The following is a 22,844-nucleotide window of genomic DNA, read 5'->3' on the forward strand; positions in this document are numbered from 1 at the left end:
GTTGCTTTTCATAGGAGCAAACATGTAAAGGAGGATGCCAGCCCTTGTCCTGGTAAGCCTGTGTGTCTAAGATTCGAAATTTCCACTTTCCCCTTGAGCCTTTATTAAATCTATCCCTGCTTTTACCTACCTTCTCAAAGGCTCTCATGTTTACATGCTCAATGGAGCAGTTTTGTTTAGAAGGAAAAGGAGAAATGAGTAAGGTCCCAGGGAGAACTGTCAGAGACAGAGTTAAAGCCCTGGGAAGAAGAGGGAGGTAGAGTATTGAGCCTTCCCCAGAGATGCTTTATTACATGGCTTTGTTAGTCAACAGTGATTAAATCCTATGCCCAAGCGCAGGGACAGGGGCATTTGCATCATACGTGGCAGACTGCTCCCCCTTTAGCTGTGCAGTCAGATGGGGCAGGCAGGGTGATGAGTGCGTGCTTGGCTTCCCCGCCTTGGAGTGGGCTCTGAGCTCCCAGCTGACAGAAAGGAAAGCATGGCAGGCTGGAGGAAGGAATGTTCAGGCATCAGTGACCTCCATACTCTGCAGCTGGCCTTCCAGGGTGACATCATCTGCAGCCACTTTCTTTTTGCTGCCCTCATGCTGCTTCTTCTGCTTCTTTGATGGCTCCTGGTCGATGGGCGCAGCCTTCACAAAGGGGATCAGTTCTTGGAGACCTGGAAGGGAAGAATCAACCAAATGATTTCTCAGAGAGTCAAAGCCCAAGGACTTCTGGGGAGAGCTCAACAAGACAATGATCCCACTGAACAATGGGGCGCCCATAATGGATACTGGTTTCATTTATCCTTTTCTCCCTGAATTTTAGCTGCAGTTGGACATTATACCTATACTAGCTACTTTTCAGTCACACCCCCTGAATTACCAGTACCAGGGACCAGGGGAGAGTTGGGGACTGTGTTTGAACAATAAAACTCTGAGTACATTCTGAATGGCGCCTGCGATTCAGAAGAGCATGACACTAAACACAAGCAGGAAGATGAGCTGGACTGAGAGTCTTACCTGGCGGCATGAACTCCTTTAATTTCTCAGGCACAGTAATGCCCTTCTCTGTCTGGTAGTTCTCCAGGATGGCGCAGATGGTGCGAGTAGTGGCACACATGGTAGCATTGAGCATATGGACAAATTCCACCTGGAAAAAGAGGGCCCCAGAAAGGACCGTTTCAGCTCAACTCTTGGCTGGTTTTCAGCTCAACTCTTGGCTGGTCTTATCGATAACCAGAAACCATCTACTCAAGAGCCAGAGCTGCAACTATCCAAACCAGAACAATGGGTTCTACCCATAATCAATTTTTCTAAACTCAAATTCTATTTAGTATTTATTTTAGAAAACTCCAGGAAGATTCCTCTGTCTCCAATAGTGAGAAGTGGCATGTCTCAATATTTTGAGAACTGGATCCAATTAGGCAACAGACCCTTTGAAGGAAGGAATAAACTACGATTGAGGCTTCTCTCTAACCACTTTTAGATTCCTGGCTTGGAAAAGATTAGGGCCTGAAAGTTGAGCCTGAGGAGACAAACTTAGAGGCTAAGGCCTTTTTGGGTGCAGAGAGGGCGTACACTGTCTCCAACTTGTTCTGTGTAGATAAACAGAAAGGAGGACAAAGTCAAAAAGAGAAAAGCTAGAATTGCCTTTTAAAATAGAAACAGATTTGTGTTTCTATCGAAAAGAACTCAGTCCTGATTCAGTAGAAGTCATCTCCAGATCCCTCTGTAGTTAGGATTGAGAAGCTCTGCCTTTTCCATGACTTGGGGAGGGTGGCCTTCTCTTGTAGTCTAGCTTTTATTCCTGACGCCCCAGGTGCCACGTACCTTGTCCATCATCTTCCTTGTCTGCCCGTATCGGATTCGGAGCCGGCGAGCCTGATAGTCGGTGCAGTTGGAACAGGAGACCAACTCTCGGAAGGCTCCCGAGCCTGGAAACCAGGCCTCCAGGTCGAGCTTCTTACTGGCAGCATGATTCAAAGAACCTGTAAGGAAAAAAGCCCTAGAATTCAGGAAGAGGAGGTGTATTTCGGAAGGCTAAACTTTAACAAAGCTGAAGGATTCTTTAACTCACATCCAACCCCAGAAGTGAAATCACACCCAGATATTCTTATCACCAAATACTCCCAAGTGAGCAGGGTGTGATGATTTAATTAAATGTGGGAAATGTGTTGGATTGGGAGCAATTTCTTTGTGTGGAGCTCAGCTGGTGAGGGTGGTGCTTGGGGGATGCCAGAAAGGGAAGCAGAGAAGATGCTGGGTCCCGTACCTGAGACGATATTCACAATGTGGTAGGGGATCCCTAGAGACTGGTAGAACTCCTCTGCAGTTGTAATCATCTCTTCAAACATCTCCCATGACTTGTTGTCATGGGGTGATGAGTAGACAAACTGTTCAATCTGCAAGAGGGACCCAAGGAGACGGTGACAATGGTTAAGAGTAAATAAACTGGAGGACTGAAGTAGGAGATAGGCTTGCAATGAGGACCTATTTCTACACCCCTGGGAGACAGGTGAGGCTGGGGCCCCCAGCAAGAGGAGTCGGTGCTGAGCTGGACTGGGACAGTGACAATGCTTATACTGAGAACTTACCACATACGAGCCAGGTGCTGTTCTGAGCGTTTTACTCATATTAACTAGTTTAATCCACCATGGGAGGCCTAGTGAAGTAGGTACTATTGTCATCCTCACTTCACAGAGGAGGAAACTGAGCACAGAGAGATTAAGCAACTGGCCCAATGTCCTGCAGCTAGTAAGTGATGGAGTTGACTTTTGAATTCAGACAGCCTGTTTCCAGCATTTGTGCTCATAACCTCTTCACTATGCGCTTCTCAAGCTCTTCCCTAGAAACATCGACATGGGCAGTGAGAGGCAATACTGGGGTCAGGGTGGACCTGAGCAATAGCGATCCTGTTCCTGCCTCTCCTCTCATCGCCCTGGACACACAGAGAGATGGTTCCCATCCCTTACCCTGGCCAATCTACTCACCTTCTCAAACTGATGGACTCGAAAGATGCCCCGCGTGTCGCGGCCATGGGAGCCCACCTCCTGGCGAAAACAGGTGGACAGGCCAGCGTACTTGATGGGCAGATCTTCTGGCTTTAGCCACTCGTCCCGGTGGAGAGCAGCAATGGGCTGCTCTGAGGTGGCAATCAGATATTTCTCATCATAGGAGTTGTCATCAGACTTTTCACTGCCTTTGCCAATCACCTGTAGGAAGAGAGGTCTTTACTAGCTAAGAGCGAGGGAAGGCACCTTCAGCTAGAACAGAAAGCTATAAGGGAGTATGAGTGATGGTCTGAGAAGAAATTTCCTTTAATCGCTGTCTGGGAGTGGATGCTAAAAGGACAGTAAGGAAGTGGGTCAGTTTAAAATGGGCTCCCTGCGGGCCACGGTGGCTCAGTGGCAGAGTTCTTGCCTGCCATGCCAGAGACCCAGGTTCGATTCCTGGTGCCTACCCATGCAAAAAAAAAAGATTTAAAATGGGCTCCCTGTCAGAGAGCAAAGAAATGCAAATTAAAATGAGATGGTATTTTTTCCTTAATGTTTTTAAGCAAAAAGTTAAAAAATAACATTAGGGCCAGTACTGGCAGACATGTAATAAAACCTGTGCTGGTAACAACATAAATTAATCACTCAACAAATGTTTGTGGAACATTTACTAAGGGGCAGTTTCTTTTTCTACGTGCTGGGCAAAAAGTGACATAGTCCCTGTTTTCTTAGGGCTTATGGACTAAGGTAGTGGTTACAATTCTTAAAATATGCACTTTGGTGTTCTTTGCATTAGAGAAAATAACGCAAAAGAAAAAAGCTACTGACAGGACAAAGTTCATGGTAATATTATTTATTTATAGCAAAAAAAGAAGTCCTCTAACTATTCAACAGGGGAACAGGTGACTGCTCTATGTCTATTCAAATAATATTATGTAACCATTAAAAATGATGATTATGAAAAACATGTAGTAACACAGAAAAAGGCTTTTGATATAATTACACATGTAAACAGCAATCTGTAACACCCACAACTTAACAACAAAAAGACAAACAACCCAATTAAAAAATGGGCAAAGGACTTGAAGAGAAGATATATAAATAACCAATAAGCACATGAAAAGATGGTCAACATCATTAGTCATTAGAGAAATGTAAATCAAAATCACAATGAACTATCACTTCTGGGGTAGTGGGAGGACAAGGCAAGGAGGGGTTAGATCAGTTCTACTTTTATGCTAGTATCCAAAAAAAAAAAAAAAAGGGGGATATAACAAACGTTGGGAAGGATGTGGAGAAAGTAGAACGCTTATCGTTGCTGGTACAGCTGCTTTGGAAAAGTGTAGCAGTTCCTCAAATAGCTAAACATTTTATCCTATTCCTAGGTATACTCAAAAGATTTGAAAACAGGGACTCAAACACATGTTTATATGCCAATGATCATAGCACCATTATTCACAAGAGCCGAAAGGTGGAAAGAACCTAGGTGTCTATCAATAGATAAACGGATAAATAAAATACGGTCTATACATAAAATGGAGTATTATTCAGCCATAAAAAGGAATGAAGTTCTGATGACAATATGGATGAACCTTGAAAACATTATACTAAGTGAAATAAGCCAGATACATAAGCCAGACACAGAGGACAAATATTACATATCCCACTTATAGGAAATCCCCAGAATAGGCAAATTCACAGAGACAGAAATAGACGGGAGATTACTAGGGGCTGGGGGTGGGGAGAAGGACGAGTTCTTCCTTAATGGGTAGAGAGTCTATTCGGGGTGATGAAAAAGTTTTGACCACAGATGGTGGCGATGGTTGTACAACATTGTGAATGCAACCAGTGTCACTGAATTGTACACTTAAAAACGGTTAGGGCGGGCCACGGTGGCTCACTGGCAGAGTTCTCGACTGCCATGCCAGAGACCCAGGTTCGATTCCCAGTGCCTGCCCATGTTAAAAGAAAAAAAAAAAAAACGGTTAAAATGTCAAATGTAATGATATATGTATATCATTACATTTGACATTTGTAATATTGACATTTGTAAATTGACATATACGAGATATATATATATATATATATAAAACCCCAATAAAATAAAGCAATCTATGTAACTTCATGCATTGTGATTATAAGCATATGAAAAGGGCACATGTATGAAATGTCCCAAAGAGAATATTAAAAAAATAATAATTATGTTAGGATAACACATTTACTGTAATAAAAAGAAAAAAAAAAGCAGGTGAGGAAACTTCCTCTGGGCCAATATTTAGCGACCTGGAAAATGGCCTTGCTATAGCTATTTTAATCTTCTGGCTCTCCCTAAGATGGTTGAGAAAAAAGCCACAAACTGTAAGTCACATGCATCCCAAAGATAGTATGTCTTGCCCTGTGGAAGATTCCAGTCTGGGTTCAGGAATGGGAGGACAGGAGAAGGAGATCAGCGTCACGTTTATAATTTCTTCCAGTCCAAGCACCCAACAAATGGGTTTCCTGGGCCACAGTGGTTCAGCAGGCAGAGTTCTCGCCTGCCATTGCAGAGACCCGAGTTCGATTCCCAGTGCCTGCCCATGCAAAAAAAGGGGGGGAGTTTCTTTTCTAAGCACATGGTATAAAAGTATGCTTAATTCAGATAAATCATATAATAGTTACCTGGGGAGAGAGAGAATAGGCTCTATATCTGTGCTGTCAGATATGGAAACCTCTAACCAACATTTTCCACCATTCCAGAAAGTTCTATTTGACACTGCTGCTCTGAATCACTGAGTGAAGTTAAGCTTCGTGATGTAAGAAGTCACCCTGCTGCACTGCCCAGACACTCACCTTATACAGCTCCTCATCGAACTGGCTGAGCTGTGCCACCTCCTGCATGACCTCCTTCCTCATGAAAAAGGGGGTGTAAATGGGAGTATAGCCCCGATTTCCCAAGGTGCGCAGGGCATACTGGATGAGCGCCTGTTCCAGGAATACCAGGACCCCCTAAAAGTACAGAGACACAGAACTATGTGGTTGGGTTCTGCTGCCGTCGTGTTCATCTGCCAGGATTTACACGCGGAAGCACGTGGGGCAATAGAGCATGACTTCCCAGAGCTACAAAGGAGGCCAACAAAGACCCGGGGCGGCAAAAATGGACTCAAAAGAGTCTTTCTTAATACCAAAGCCCAGCATATCATCCGTGCACTTGGTTAAGAGAATTCCCTTTAAGATAGCGAAGGGAAAGGAATTATTTACTGGGGTGCATGGGAGAGTGTTCTCATGCTAATTCTTAAAGCACTGGATTCATCTGTATATGCACAGCTACAAATGGATATGTATAAAAGTACAGTACTTCCAAAGAGAGAATTCCATCTAATTGCCAATAAATTTACAGTGAATACAATTGGTAGATCTGTGAGCCTCTTTGGAAGTTTTATTTTTCTGCATTTTTTTCCAGTTCCTTCTTCATAATCCTAGGTCCACTGGTTCCGGGCTCTTACCTTCAGGAAGTACCCCCGACTCCCAGCCACCACGGCACCCTTTTCGCCTTCAAAGCCATCTACCATCACCACCAGGTCCACGTGAGAATACTTCTTCCTGACGGTACAATCACCCCAAACCCTTTCTACTTTGTTGTCCGCATCCTAAGGAAAAGAGACCAGGAGAGAAAGATGCATGATTTCTTAATTCCACAACCTCTATCTTTCCAAACCCGATTCCAAGAACAAAATAGGTTTGTGATGCCATCGCTTAATTCATACTCTAGGTTCTGATCACTGTGCAGATTCTCAGAGAAGGGAATTTGCTGGAGGATCTGTATTCAATACAGAAATAATACTTTACAAAGTCCTAGAAGGGATTCTAGCCAGGAAACTGGATTCCTGATTTTCCAGGAGATTTGTAGTAGTCCCTTGTTTTTTTACCCTTTTAAATGGCTCCTTCTCGAAAGGCCTGTACAAGGACAACCCTTCCCGGACAATCAGCATCGCCTGGGGTGCAGATGAGAATGTAGTGTGGTTGCTTTTTTCCAGGCTCTCATTGGTCCTGGGGCCCTGACCTCCCAAGTCTGCTGGGGCTTGGCAGTCTCCAGCCCAACCTCCCTTGCAATGAGTTCACCAGGGAATGAATGAAAGAGGCACAGATGGGCTCTGCCACGGCTGGGGTGTCGGGGAACAAAGGCTGGGCTCAGAGCAGCTTTGTGCTGGGGAAGCTCCCGCTCAGCAGGGAACTTTTATTATGCAGATTTCCCTTCAACCTGCAGTTTCTCAGCAGGGTGTGGGTGAGGGGGTTAGGTTGATTTAGCAGATCTCTCCCACAAGAATTGCTGCTACCACGGGCAACACTCAGTGGAGGACAGCAGCCCTATTTAGAAGAGACTTCTGTGCCAGGAGTCTCCTCCTACCTGCTGTCTCTGCTACTTCCCAATCAGGCAAGGATCTGACTCCTTCAATTCTCAATTGGTGGGCAGAGGGACTACACAAAGAGCCTGCTGATGACACAAGGCCTATTACACAGAGTGCCAGTGTTTCACAGTTCTCTTCCTAACACCGCCCCCTTCCCAACAGACCGGAGCAAAGTAAGGCAGCCGCCTGCTGCAGCAAGGATGCCTACCTCATCGTTACTGATGGGCACAGAGGGATGCAGAAGGTTCCCGATTTCTCGGAGGTTCTCAAACCGCTCTGCTTCCAACTTGACCCGCTCAGCATCACACTTCAGGATGGCTTCATCGATGAGAAGTCGGACTTTTTTGATCTGTGAAACTTTCAGGCTCTGTGGACCAAAAGGCCAGGCCCATACTCAGGACACAGCGGGTCAAGGACAAAGGAGGAATAAGATTCCATTGTCCCAATCCTGATGTGCTCTAATGACAACCCTGGAGGCCACGTTTTAAGAACTGAAAACAAAGGCTTTCAAAGAATTGCGATTTATTTCACAGTTTCTGTGGTACAGGCCACTGGCACTTTCCTTTGGGTGCCTAAGGCAGAGAAGGATATATTTTTGGCCACTCTCACTCCTCCTATACATCCCAGGAGTTTTAATACTTCAGCTGTTCTAAGAGAACTTTCTCTTAGTTTGCACTTTCTGATTTACCTGATTGAACCAATTTAACATTCTATTTTGCACTATTTCCTTGGAAGATATTGCGTTTACTAAGAATAAGAGATCTTATATTAAACCTACCTGGTATTCCTTACTATAGGTGTTTCAAACTGTGCTGATTTCTTTGGAGGGCTCCTCAGCACTAAAGGCTTAAAAGGAAAAGCTCCCCTCCCAACCCAACCTAGCCCTTTAAGCACAGCAACTTCGCTTTTTTGTGTTAATGTTCTTGTAGTGCTTTTGTGTGAAGGGTTTCAAGAAGGGTTCAGTGACTAAAAAAACCTTGAAAATTCCACTCTAGGCCCATGGTAGTGAATATTACCGAATTACAGTAAATTGAAAAAATCCCTTGACTTTGTGAAACAGAGCACAAATTGCTGTTATATAAATCACGCACAGTTCAGCTTCTTTTTTCTATTCTCCATATCCTTGTCTTTCCCACCTCATCTGTCTCCATTTTTACTGTTCAATAAACACCTAAGTATAGCGCATAAAAAGAGCATATGGGGACATTTCCAAGGGTGCAGAGCGTCACTCCTTGTTGTCTATGAATAAAGTTAAGACCAAAGAACAGAAATCTCAACCTAGCTATGCGCATGCTCCAGGAAAGGATGATAACTTACAGCTAAAGTGTCGGCAGTAAGGTCATCAAGAGTCAATGCATCCTCTGGAATGGACTCTTCTTCTCCCACTGGCTCTTTTTTCTGCCAAAAGGGAAGAAAAAAACCCAAGAGTCCTAATCAAAGAAAAATACCAATATACTTTTATAAGTGCACACCAAATGAATATATCTAATTTTTTTGCACATATATATGTTTTAATTTTTTAATTTTTTTTTAAACATTAACAACATACAAACACGAACATTCTTACCACATGATCATTCCATTCTTGGTATAGAATCAAAACTCACAATATCATCACCATGATCATTTTAGAACATCTGCATCATTTCAGAAAAAGAAATAAAAAGAAAAGGAAAAAAAAAACCTCATACATACCATACCCCTTATCCCTCCCTCTCATTGATCGCTAGTATTTCCATCTGCCCAATAGAATATATCTAATATTAACAAACTAATCATAGAACGTTCTACATAACTTTCTGTAAAAGTTGTAGCACATGGGAGAAAACTGAGTAAATCTGAAGCCTGAAGTCAAACTTTCAGGCCCCTACTCTGCCACTTCCTTTTTGAACCTAGGCAAATCAATTAACCCGTCAGGCTTGGAGAGTTAACACTGTCAGGAACGTAAAGAATAATGGTTTGCCTTGGACACAGGACAGTGGTGGGAAACAGGGGTGTCTGAGAATGCTCATGAACTGTAAATTGCTGGAGAGGCTGCGTGGGGCTCAGGAGCAGGCACTGAACAGACACTTCTGTGGGAATCCTGGTCTATCTGCAAAGATTCCAGCACTAAAGCAAAAGGAAAAATAGGATGGGATGATGGAATAATAGAGGGCCAAATAAAATAAAACTTTTCAGGAAAAAAGTAATGGAATCTGGAACTAAGTTTAGAGCAAGCAAATCAATTTAGCAAAATGGGAGGGGTCTGCTGGGGCTCAATTTTTCCCCTCCAGTTTCTCTCTTCACCCTCTGTTATCAGATAGTGCCCATTCATTTCTAAATCTTGGAAAGCCATGGGGAGGATGTTTTAAGAATCAAATTCTTCTTAAAAAGAATGAAAGAAAATCAGCCAAAGGCCACATAATAGAAAGGTATATAAGACTTCAACAAAGCTTGAATAAAAGTAATTTGAGAAGATTTAGGGTCTCCTTTGCAAGTATAAATAAAAATGATATGTAGAAATCATGTTCAACGTCCTAAAGATTTTTTTTTCAATTCTACACATACAACAATGGCAGTTACGTTTATACAACTTCAAATTCCAATGTGCAAAACTATGTCATGAGATAGGACTAAATCTTCTAACTGAACTCTTTAAGGTTAATTATACATCCTTGTACACCAAAGTGAAAAGTCTAACCATAACACCATTCACACCCTTCAGAGACTCAGAGCAAAATCATCTTTAAAAAGCTGGAAAAGTTTGAAAATATTAGACTGAGTCTTGATAAGAACAATCACAGACTAATATAATGGTCTAAATCATAAGACTTCTGTACTGGTATTATAGACAGGGTGGGTATATGCTGAGTAAGGTCCCTATAAGGCTCCCTTGCTTGACAGTCTTTCAGGACAGCAAGTTTAAGTTCTGAGTTCAAGTTCCAGCTCTGCAACTAATTTAAGCTGCAATTAATCTACAAAGCGATTGCAGGCAAGTCCCTTAATTTCCCTAAATCCATTCTCTTACCTTTTAAATAGGGCTGATAAATGTACTAACTTTTCTTCAGGTTTTCAGCAAAGTTCAAAACCAAAGTGAGATGTATAAGAAAGGGTTCTGAACACTTGAACATGCTGTACAAATTAAAGCATGCTATTTATCACTACTTTTCCAGTGGCCAGCAAGAGAGAACACTCCCTGTTTGGGCTAGCAGTAAAGTCGGACGAAGAGTGTGATAGCAAATGAAAACACTCCCTCCCATTTCTTGCTCTGAAAAACACCCAGCTAGCAGTATCTGTATATACACCCCAAAGAAAACACTGGCAGAGATATACAGGGAAATTAGCATAATTCTGGGGCCTCTGACATGCAAATGATAAAGCATCAGCAGTCCCATACAGTGAGGAAACCATTATAATCTCTATCATTTTGCATAGCAAGTCACAAACGGTAAATGTAACAAAATCCTATTAAAGAGGGCAATGCAGACCACCACGAAGTTAGGTATAAGGTTGTCTTTTTGTTATGCTTTTTACTGGTTCAGACTCCTAAATCTTAGGAGTTTTTTGTTTAGTTTCGAGCTTTACAATTTAAAAATGATACAGTTTGTAGAGTATATTTAACAAATTTTTAAGTATTGATTATAAGGCTAAAAGGGTATTTTTAAAGACATGTTAAATAATGAACTATTAAATCATAGTAATATACACTATATAAAATACATGATTGATAATATTCAAGTTTAACAATTACTGCTCATACGAGAGGATAATTTACTCAGATCTGTAGTAATTCATTTATGTTTGCTCTAAAAACTCCAGCTTTTTTTTCTCCTTCAGCTATTTTATTTGTAAAATAAAACAATCAGAATAGAAAACCTTTTCTTAAAGTCCTTCTAAAAAACCTGACTGTGTAAGTTTGTACCTCTGAGGACACAGTTAAGTATTGTTTTTGTGCTCGCTCTTCCAAAAAAAGACATTAAAATACAGTGATTATTTTTCAGTTGCTCATCTTTTTTTTTTTTTTTTTAAAAAAGCTGGTACTGAAATTTAACCTTCTTCAAGTGTAGAAAGGAGTTTTGGATGAAGGCCAGTAAGCACTTGCCCAACACTGTTAACTCACAACTGCTGAATAACTACAATGTTTTAGGCGTTGTGCCAAGTACTTTACATTTAAAAAATTTAGTCCTTGCAATTCTCTCCTGTGAGTGAGTGTTAATATCGTCATTTTAAAGACAAGAAAACTGAGGCTGAGAAGCTAACTTGCCTAATGTTCCACAGCCATGCAGGAGAACAAACCGGAATTTGGACTCTCTATCTGTGCTTTTCATGAAGAAGCATAAGTACATAAGGATAAAAAATTTGCAGCTTGCTATAAAAAGAAAAGCTCCTCAGCACCATATGTTGAGTGCAAGAAATAGCTGGAAAGGGTAACGGGTAGAATTTTTCTTCCTAGTATAAGAACAGAATTCACAATGTATGACGAGTGAGGGAAAAATCATACCTGAAGGACAGGAGGTGGACTCGCCCACCTCGGAAAGTACCTTAGTTCTGTGTTCTCTCTGCTTCTTTATAAATTTTCCCCTTTGTGTGAAAATATATTTCTGTGAGATCAGTATCTCACAGAATTAGATACTAAATCAGAAATTATGTATTACCTAAAAACAAGATCAACTCACGCCTTTGGCCATTCCTCAGTTCTCTTACCTTCATTTTATCTCCAATTGTCTTGCTGCATAGGTTCTTCAGCTTGTTCAAGTTGTCTGCCCGAAATCTGCCTAAGAATAAAGAACCCAAGATTATACCAAAGAAACACCCATAATGAAGATACCCCCATCTCTTAATCGTGGCTCAGCCAAGTTCTGATCTTGGCTCAAGACCAAAATGCAGGCAGAGCTAAAGGACCTACCTTATGAAGTTGAGAAATCTTATAGCTTTTAGGGCCCAAATGTAATTGGCATATATTGGTGACTACAATAGGGCATCCATCCCCAGCAATTGGTGACAAGGAAAAGGCACCCTGGGACTGAAATTAAAAAGTGATAAGCACCTCACCATGATGGTACAGTAACATCTGAATAACAGACAACTGAGAAACCTGGAAAACACTTAAGTAATTCTAACCTGCCCAATTATATTAATACTCTTTTAAAGAAGCTATGTGGTGCAAACCAGAATTGAGAAAGAAGATGGTTATGCTTTTATTCCTACAAATTTAATTATTATGCCCCCATGCTAGATATGGTTACACATGTTATTTCTTTTGTTCTGGCACAATGCTCATCTGATAGCCTTCAGGATAATTTAATTTCTTATAATTCCATGTCTTTAGGGGAAGACAGTGCACTGATCAGCCAACAGAGATATTCTGACCCAAATTCATCAGTCTAACTCTGATCAGCAAAAGCTGGACCTCTTGCATTTAAGCATTAGGAGCAACATGGTAAAAATCAAGCTTTTGACAGGCAAAATTGATCCCTAGAAATGACACTGCACTTAGAAATAGTTTTTGGAAGGCTTTGCTTAATTATCCAATCAGCCTCCCTCTTTGATATCTCTTGTTTAATTAAACTTCAAAACGAAATGATATGACCACCTTCTCATTCATTTATTCACTATGACAAAATTACAGAGCTGGAGAACAGATTGGTGATTGTCAGGGGTTAGATGGGGATGGGGAAAGGGAATGGAAAGGGGTGTGACTACAAAGGGGTAGCAACAGGGATCTTTGCGGTGATAGAACAATTCGGTATCATTTTTTTTTTATTTTTGCAACTGAATGGTACATTTTATTTTTAGACATTTTAAGTAAAGTATAATCATCATAAAGCCTGTGTTTGTACAGTAAGTTCATAAACCAATTTAAAATTAAGGCAAACAAGGACAAAATAATCTACAGATAAAGATATCAGTGTTTCTTGAATTCTAAATATTAAACACTAACTTAAATACATTAGGTTAGCTATCAAAACTGTGGACATCCTCAAAATAGCAAGTAAAACTTATCAAATGTAATAAAATAAGGCATCAGCAACTAAGAGATCAACTAGAGGCTACTCTTATGCAAGCTTCAGTTAGACGGTGCTAATTGCCATGGTTTGTTAAACCCCAATCAACATCGCTCCTCTTGACTCTTAAGAACACCTCAAACTGAGACTCTATAAAGGTTTCATGCACTAGCTTTGCCTTCCTGGAACATATCTATCCCAGAGGATTCCTAGGTCAGATAAATTGCGCAACCCAGAGGGACCAGCCTCTCTAAGATTATCAATTAATTACATTCCCCTGTTCTTCAGTGTGGACACCCCTTCTCAACATGAAGAAGTTAGAACGGACATTGCCCAAAGATCTCTATAGATTGGGAGAAGGATTAAAGGAGGAGGAGGAGGTATAACAGAGAAAATGTGATTTAACAAACGAGTATGGTGCTGAATCACTATATTAATATTCCTCCTAGCCTCCAGTGTTTTGGAGCAGCTAGAAGGAAAAATCTGAGATGGTAGAATGGTAGCCATGACAAACTGTGGGATCTACTCTGTAACTACTTGTTGAAGTGTGCTTTGAAAATTACTGTTTCTTTTCTTTCTCTGCTTTGTATATATGTTATATTTTACAATAAAAAAAGTTTTTAAAAAAGAACGTTATTAGAAACAGCAACTTTGCTATACTCATAATCTATGTTGCTGAACGTTTTCAAGTTTTTGATCTTAAGAAAATATAAAAATACAAGTGTATTTACAATTAACATATGAAAATCTTATCTCTTATGATATCATAACTTTTAAAATCTGTTTTGTCAAATCCTCTTGACCAAAAGGGGGAAAAGTGAAATGAGACAAAATGTCAATGGCTGAGAGATTCCAAACAGAGTCCAGAGGTTATCCTGGAGGTTATTCTTATGCATTAAGTAGATATCACCTTGTTATCCAAGATGTAATGGAGAGGCTGGAGGAAACTGCCTGAAAATGTAGAGCTGTGTTCCAGTAGCCATGTTTCTTGATGATGATTGTATAATGGTGTAGCTTTCACAGTGTGACTGTGTGATTGTGAAAACCTTGTGTCTGATGCTCCTTTTATCTACCCTGTCAACAGATGAGTAGAACATATGGAATAAAAATAAATAATAGGGGGAACAAATGTTAAAATAAATTCAGTTTGAAATGCTAGTGATCAATGAAAGGGAGGAGTAAGGGGTATGGTGTGTATGGTTTTTTTTTTTCTGTTTTCGTTTTATTTTTCTGTTGTCTTTTTGTTTCTTTTTCTGAATTGATGCAAATGTTCTAAGAAATGATCAGGATGATGAATCTGCAGCTATGTAATGATATTGTGAATTACTGATTATATATGTAGAATGGAATGATCACATTGGGAATGTTTGTGTTTCTTTCTGTAATTTTTTTTAATTAATAAAAAATTTTTTTTTAAATCTGTTTTATCTAATATTACTAAAGCTACTTATGCTTTCTTTTAGTTACTGTATCTTCATTGTGGTGGTGGTTACACAAATCTACACATGGGATAACAGACCCACATGCGGGGGCATGCGTCAGTTCCTTGTTTTGATATTATACTACAGTTTATGTAAGTTGTTATCATTGGGACAAACTGGTAAAGGGTACACAGGAACTCTCTGTACTATTTCACAGGAATTCTCTGTACTATTTTTGCAACTTCCTGTGATTTTATAATTATTTACAATAACAAGTCAAAACAGAGCCAAATGAGTTGCTCTGAACAATAGGCCAAGAAGTGATCAGCTCCCAGATGGAAAGTCAATGCAACTCCCTCTGATATTTTGCTCTAGTATGATCTGGATGGAGAATTGGGGGACAGACAGGGAATGTGATGCTCTCCTGCCCACATTACCCTCCCTCCTTCCGCCTGCTTCTCTCCCTCCTCTCTCCCTTCTGCTTTCCTCTCTTTTTCTTTCTCTTTCTGTCTCTTTCTCTATTTCTCTTTTTCTTCCCTCCTTCCCCCCCAAAAAAAGAAAAACTTTATGGAACATGTGAAAAAAAATTAAGTCCCTCCTATTTGCAAAGCACTGTGCATGATGTTGGGGATATAAAAGAAAAAAAGACAGTTAAAAAAACAACATCATAACAATGTTGAATGTTTCAGTCATTGAATATATTTTTTCTATTTAGGTGTTCTTTAATTTCTCTGAGCAATGTTTTGTAGTTTTCAGTGCAGGAATCTTGAACATCATTTATGAAATTTACTTCTAGGTATCTGATGCTTTTTAGTTGTTACTTGCATATAAAAATACCATTGATTGTGAATATTAACTTGTATCCAGTGATCTTGCTGAATTTATTAAGTGCAATAGTTTGGATTCTACATACATAATTGTAAAATGCAAACAATGACAGCTTTACTTCTTCCTTTCCGATCCTTTCTTTCTTTCTTTTTGTCCTTTATTAAACTCTCCAAACTTCTAGCATGACACTGAATAGAAACAGTGATAGGGAACCCCCTCACCTTGTTCCCTCATGGAGGAGGCATTCACTATTTCGCCATTAAGAATGATGTTACCTATCAGACTTTTTTTAATACCTTTAAAAAAAGAAGTTCGCTTTTTATCCCTTATTTGCTATATTTTTGTCATGAACAACTGGATCTCCATATGAAAAAAAAAAGCTTTTATCCCTAGCTCACCCTACCTACCTAAATTAATGTGAGATGAATCACAAACCTAAATGTGAAAAGTTAACAAAGCTTCTAGAAGAAAAAGTCCAAGAATCTCTTCAGGACACTAGGATATGAAAATATCTCTTAACAGAAGAAAAGTACTAAAGATCAATAAATCAAACTTCATTAAAATTAAGAACTTTTATTCACCAAAAGACTGAAAAGAGTAAAAGGGCCAAGCCACAAACTGGGAGAAGGCATCTTCAGCATATATAACTGATACATATCCAGAATATGATATATATCCAGAATATATAAAAAAATTCCTACAAATCAGTAATAATAGAAAAAGACAGGCAATCCAACAGTACTAATATAAAAATGTTCTTTCAGAAATATAACAAATGTACCAAAATACTGCATGGTGTTATTAATAGGGTGGTACTGGGGGAAAAATACACTCTACTGTAAACTATGGACTATAATTAATAGTACAATTATAATACTCTTTCATCAATTGTAGCAAAGATAGCAAGACTAAGACAAAGTGTTAATAATGGGAGTTATATGGGAAGGCTGTATTTTTACATGATTTTTCTGCAAACATACAATACCTCTAAAAAAAATTAAAAATAAAAAGACAACCAAATAAAAATTGGACAAGAGGCTTAACAGGCACTTCTCAGAACAGGCTATCCAAATGCCAATAAGCATTTGAAAAGGTACTCAATATCTTCAGTTATCAGGAAAAAGCAAATTAAAATCACTATGAGATACCACTATATATCCATCAGAATGTCTAAATGATTTAGACATTAAATATTGGCAAGGACATACAGCTAGGGAATTCATGCATTGCAGATTAAGGTATCAGTTGAAACAGCCATTTTGGAAAACCATTTGGCAATATCTACTAAATCTAAACAGACGCATACCCTATGGCCCAGCAATTCGACACTATATATGCCCAACAGAAATGAGTATTTATGTCTACCAAAAGCCACATATAAGAATTCACTGCAGCTTATTCTTAAGATCCTCAAACTGATAACATTCCAAATATCTACCACTTTATACAATGAAGTGTTGTACAGTATGAAAATGAACCAACTATTACGACACTTAATGCAGATGAATTACACAGACATAATTTTGAGAGAAAGAAGCTGTTTCTATATACAAAAGTATATACCATATAAACCCATTTAGATCAAGTTCAAAATCAGGCAAAAGCAACTGACGGTGACAGAGGTCACATCACTGTTATGTCTGGAGCAGGGGGAATGACTAGGAGGGGGTCCCAGGGACCCCACTGCAGTGCCGCAGTGTCTTAGATCTTGTTCTGGGTGGAAGTTACGTGGGTGTAAAGATTTTATAAAATTCATCAAGTTGTACACTAAGATTTGTGTACTTTCTGAATACATTATATCTCAATTAAAAATAAGTTTAAGAAAGGTATGTATTCAAATAGTTCAAATGCCCCACAGAGATAACATATGGAGAGTACTGGACAAATGGAGCTGAGCTATGGGAGCAGAGCTGGGTAGGGAAGAAGGAAGATGGAAGTGGGGGCAGCACCCTGATAAGAATATGCCAGGTAGACAGAAATACTAGTGGTCAATGAGAGGGAGGGGTAAGGGGTATGGGGTATGGTATGTAGGAGTTTTTTCTTTTTATTTCTTTGGAGTGATGCAAATGTTCTAAAAAATGATCATCATGATGAATATACTACTCTGTGGTGATACTTTGAGCCACTGATTGAACACCATATTTGGAATGTTTGCATGTTAAGAATGTTCATATTTGCATGTTGTTCGGATTTGTCAATAAAAATAATAATAATAATAATAATAATAATTTCTCAGGGATTCTATGGAAAAAAAAAAAAAGAATACGCCAGGCAGCAGTCATGGCGTGTGAAAGAGCATCCAAAAGCACAGTGAGGCTAGAGCCAAGAGCAAAAGGGTGTATGAGGAAGAGTCGTAGACAATGAGGTGAGGAAGGCATAGGGGAGTTTGAAAACTGTATTAAGAAATTTGGAATTCTATGCTTTAAGGTTGAGCTGTCCAATACAGTAGTTACTAGTCACACGCGAGTATCAAACATTGGACGCATGGCATATCTGAATTGAGAGGTACTGTGAGTGTAAAATATTAGGAGGCATTGTAAATGTAAAATATGCACCAGGTTTTAAAGATCTATAAGAAAAAGAGTATGTAAAATGTCAATTTTTCTACTGATTAGTTGTTAAAATGTAATTATCTGAATGTATTGGGTTATATATAATACATTACTAAAATTAATTTTATCAGTTTCTCTTCATTTTTTAAAAGTGGCTACAAGATATTCTGTAAACCCACAACTTCTTTAAAAAAAAATTAAAAAATAAAAGAGTGGCCAGGACTCTAAAAAATAATAAATAAATAAAACTGGCATAGACCCTAGTCAGCAAACTTTATGGAAGCCTTCAGCAGCAAATCCATAGGCATTCGCCACCCTCGTCTGCATTGGAAATTCCTAAATTGTGAGATAAGCAAAATCGTAATCGCTAAAAGTATAGGAAAGAATTGCAACATTAAGTACAAAGTAAAAGTAATTAAAGAGTAATAAAAACATAGGCTACAAATTACGGCAGTTTAGAAGTTTCTGTTTCACTGGTGGCTACAGATCTTAAAGACTGTCATACAACGTAGTGGTGCAGGGCGTAGCTTATCTCTCCGAATCAAAGGTGTGGTTGAAGGGACAGTTATGGTCCTGCCAGAGTGTGTGTGGAAAAGTCTGCAGGTCACACACACACACTTGTCGCCTGATTTATATTCGTGCCTGACTCCAAGGCGATCACATCAAATAAAATATCCAACAAGCAAAAAAAAAAAAATGTGGCTACAAGAAAATTTACAATAGCAAATGTGGCTCACATTTTATTTCTATCTGACAGCAGTGCTCTAAGGTATTTAAGTGCCACTATAAGACATAGTCCTGCAAGTGCAATCATTAGATTTGCATTCCAGAAAGATCACCACCTGAAATGTGGCCTTGGGCTGGATGCGAATGGATGAGGACAGCACCCTTTGGGGAGGACAGAGTTCCTGTAGTTGTTTGCAGATTTCGAGATACAGGGCAACCTACTGGCTTTGGAAGTAGAATCAAGACAAATGCTTACCATGTATTCCAAACTGGCCTCACTGTACTACTTCTGAATAAAAAAGAATTCACAGTTCTAATTTCTGGAGTTAGAAGAGTTGTGGTAAACTCCAAACTCTAGTGTTCTATGTGGGGCCTAGAGATATGTGGGAAGTCTACAGGTAGACAAATAGGCATACTTGTAAAGACCGTGTGAAGCTTGTTGTGTCCTCAAAAAGGGAGAATGCTCTGAGGTTCTTAATGAGCTCCTGGATTATAAGTCCTTGCTGCAGCCAACATAAAAGAACCCCTTTCAGAACAAAGGAATGTCAATAATGCAGGGTATTGAAAATAGGTGGTAATTAATATTTTAAAACTTTAATTTATGTGTGAGACTAAAGCAAAAAATGTTTATTTGGTACAAAATTTATATTTCAACTAGTGCATTTCCTAATATGACTTATGTGGACAGCTTAACTGAACACCATAATTGAACCTTGAGTAGGGCATGAGATTTTGTAGGTTTGTCCAGAGTGATGCCTCAATAAATCCCAGAAGGATTTGAACAATGAGTAAAAAAGTATTTGCAAAGTCCCCGCAGGAGAATGGTGAGAAAGGGGGGAAATTCAACTTCCCCAAGTGGAGAATTCTTGATATTCTCACAAGCAGTGGGGACAACCAAAGCAATAGGCTGAGTCCCAATCTTGGGGTTTGTTCAAATGAAACTTAACCCCACAAAGGATAGGCTAAGCCTACTTAAAATTAGGCCTAAGCATCATGCCCAAGAGAACCTCTTTTGTTGCTCAGATGTGGCCTCTCTCTCTCAGCCAACACACTCACTGCCCTTCCCCTCTCTATGTGGGACGTGACTCCCAGGGGTGTGGACATTCCTGGCAACGTGGGACAGAAATCCTAGAATGAGCTGGGACTCAGCACCAAGGGATTGAGAAAACCTCTTGACCAAAAGGGGGAAGAGAGAAATGAGACAAAATAAAATGTCAATGGCTGAGAGATTCCAAACAGAGTTGAGAGGTTATCTTGGAGGTTATTTTTACACATTAGTTAAGAAGTAACAGAGAGGTTAGAGGGAACTGCCTGAAAATGTAGAGCTGTGTTCCAGTAGCCATGTTTCTTGAAGATGATTGTATAATGATATAACTTTCGCAATAGTGACTGCATGATTGTGAAAACCTTGTGTCTGATGCTCCTTTTTCTACCTTACAGACAGATGAGTAAAACATATGGATTAAAAATAAATAAATAATAGGGGAAACAAATGTTAAAATGAATCTAGTAGATTGAAATACTAGTGATCAATGAAAGGGAGGGGTAAGGGGTATGGTATGTATGAATTTTTTTCTGTTTTCTTTTTATTTCCTTTTCTGAATTCATGCAAGTGTTCTAAGAAATGATCATGATGTGAATATACAACTATGTGATGAAAAAAAGAATGTTCATATTGTATGTTGATTGGTTTTATTAATAAAAATTAAAAAGAAAATAAAAAAGAACCCCTTCTAGTGATCTGAATGTCAGATGCAAAAGAACCTCAAAACAAGATCTGTCAATCTCCATCTTGGGGCATCAAGTGATGGGTAAATCATTAACTCATTTGAATGCAAACAGAATATTGGTAGGGACTGTCAAGTAGATATGCTGAAAATAAAATATGACGAAGTGCCTTTCATAAAGAAGTGCAAAGCGCCCCAAACAAAGAAGATACTCAAGCATTCAACATATCAAGCTCTTTCCAGGGATCAGGTGAGGGGCTAGGTACTGGGATATACAGATTAATAAAAAACAATCCTGTCCCTAAAGAACTCATCTCCCTCACTAGATGTCCACTTGTCAGATAAAGGTCAGCATTTCCCACAATTGTACACATTAGATAGTACAAGAGACAAACATATTCAAAGTCATTTTACAGCTGGATAATGGCTGGACTGACACAAAAATCTGATACTCTTGACTTCTAGCTCAGTAAAATAATGCTCAGCCTAGTTTTATCCTAGACATAGAATGCGGCGAATTTTCATTCCATGGCAACTCAAAACTTCAGACTGAAGTGTGCGATCTCACGATCAAACTACTAAACTAGAGTAACTGCGGTATACAGAATCAGCAGACAAGCTAAGTTAAACAAATACTCTGTTGGCACTCACTACTTTTATAAATTTAGGAAAATCAATTTTCCTAATATAAATTCATCACATTCTTGGTCAGCGACTGTCATTGCAGTGTGCTGTCACAGACCTGGCTCGCAGCTGGTTGCAGACTTATTGCATCAGACACAAGGAATCACATGTGGCTTGATAGCATGCGGCCGACCAGTGACTACTCCAGCCAATCTTGGCAGAGGTTGACAGACAAAGCATTCTACGATTTTACCTAGCTTCGTGAAAGATGTCCGGATTAGTTCCAGGTTCTAGTCCAATCTGCCAAAAACTTTTCCGGAAAATTTCCACAAATCACAACAGCTTCAATAATTACAAGCCTTTCTTTTCCCTATGTCTAACCTACTGCAGAAAAGACTTCTCTTGATTTTTAAAAGTGTACCCATTAGTCAGGAGGATGGCCTTCCCCAAAGCTCCGGAATCAATGCCTTTAACCTGAGGCAGCCTCCAGAGTCCCAAAACGTGTCCAGTATGGGGTGGAGTGCTGGAGATATGACTTAGTCCCAGGCTGGTGACTTTGATCCTATGAAAGGAAGAAGACTCTGGCCTTGCTGAAGATGAGGAAAAGACCGAAGGCGACCAAAAATAAATGTTAGGAAGGAGAGAAGCCCCCACACCTCCCGCCCTGGCTTTCTTGTGACCACCCATCTGGTAGGGAGGCTTGACAGCTCACGACCCGCATGCGCCATGCTTCTGGGACGCAGAACAGAGATCCGCCCTAGGGACTCGCGGAAGGGACCTTGCGTAGCCTGCGCGGAAGGAAAAAGTGGGGGAGATCCCGGATCCCGAGATGTTTGGGGGGATAAGGAGGGCCTCGGAACCACCGCAAGTTGGGAAGAGGTCTGACGGGTGCGGGGGGACTGCGGCCTCAGAAGCGGTAACGGGATCAGAGAGATGAAGTTGGCGCTAGGATCAAGGGAGCAGCCGGACGATCCGGTACTTACATCGTCGCCACTCGCTGTCTGCCTTCACCAGCTGATCCACTAATCCCGGGTCCTTGAAGCGCTTTTCCTGCGTCTCTCGGATAAGTGCCGGGTCCCCTCCTTTATCCACCCGAAATAAATCCAGATCCAGCACCATCTTTCCTTCTCCGGTAAGGGAACTGAGGTCCGAATCTCAGCAGCCAGCCTGCGGCCGACGCACTGCGCCTGCGTACTGGCCGGCCCCGCCCCGCGCAGGCGCGGCGGGAGCCCGCAGGCGCCGCTTCTCGGCGCGGCGCTCCGGGTGTTGGAGGCGGGGCCGCGGGTGGATGGGTGGGGCGGATGCGGGTCGGCTTCTCAGGCCACGCCCGAGTCTGACGCGAGTAGCGGGCTCAGAGCTGACCCCTTCTGCAGAGGCTCTGATCTGCGCTAGAGACTGAGTATTTCAGTTCCTTCCTTATGCTGAGAGGTAGGTTTCAGGCTCGGCAGAGGCAGCCAGGGCGTGTCTCAAGTCTGTTCCTGGACTTGAAAGCTGGCCCGCCTCCAACTGATGCCAGTGTTGGGTCCTAAGACTGGGCCCTCTCCCTGAATCTCTGCCTCTTCTCTATTTTTATTTAAATTGTAAAATATGTTACATATATTTTTGTAGCATATATATG

The 22,844-nt window shown here is 40.4% G+C and overlaps 1 protein-coding gene across 1 annotated transcript; it reads right to left on the reverse strand.

Moving 5' to 3' along the window:
* Window positions 1-264: 264 nt before the first annotated feature.
* SARS1 (seryl-tRNA synthetase 1) lies at window positions 265-22,438 on the reverse strand. Its single transcript, XM_077120020.1, has 11 exons — window positions 22,210-22,438; window positions 12,048-12,118; window positions 8,682-8,762; window positions 7,573-7,731; window positions 6,462-6,605; window positions 5,809-5,964; window positions 2,977-3,198; window positions 2,259-2,388; window positions 1,817-1,974; window positions 1,007-1,136; window positions 265-663 (listed from the first exon to the last, which is right to left on the reverse strand). The coding sequence occupies exons 1-11, from the start codon at window positions 22,343-22,345 to the stop codon at window positions 506-508; spliced, it is 1,545 nt and encodes a 514-aa protein (XP_076976135.1). The 5' UTR covers window positions 22,346-22,438; the 3' UTR covers window positions 265-505.
* Between the last annotated feature and the right edge of the window lie 406 nt (window positions 22,439-22,844).

The sequence above is a fragment of the Tamandua tetradactyla genome, chromosome 11 (assembly GCF_023851605.1).
Source record: "Tamandua tetradactyla isolate mTamTet1 chromosome 11, mTamTet1.pri, whole genome shotgun sequence".
In the NCBI taxonomy this organism is placed as follows: Eukaryota; Metazoa; Chordata; class Mammalia; order Pilosa; family Myrmecophagidae; genus Tamandua; species Tamandua tetradactyla.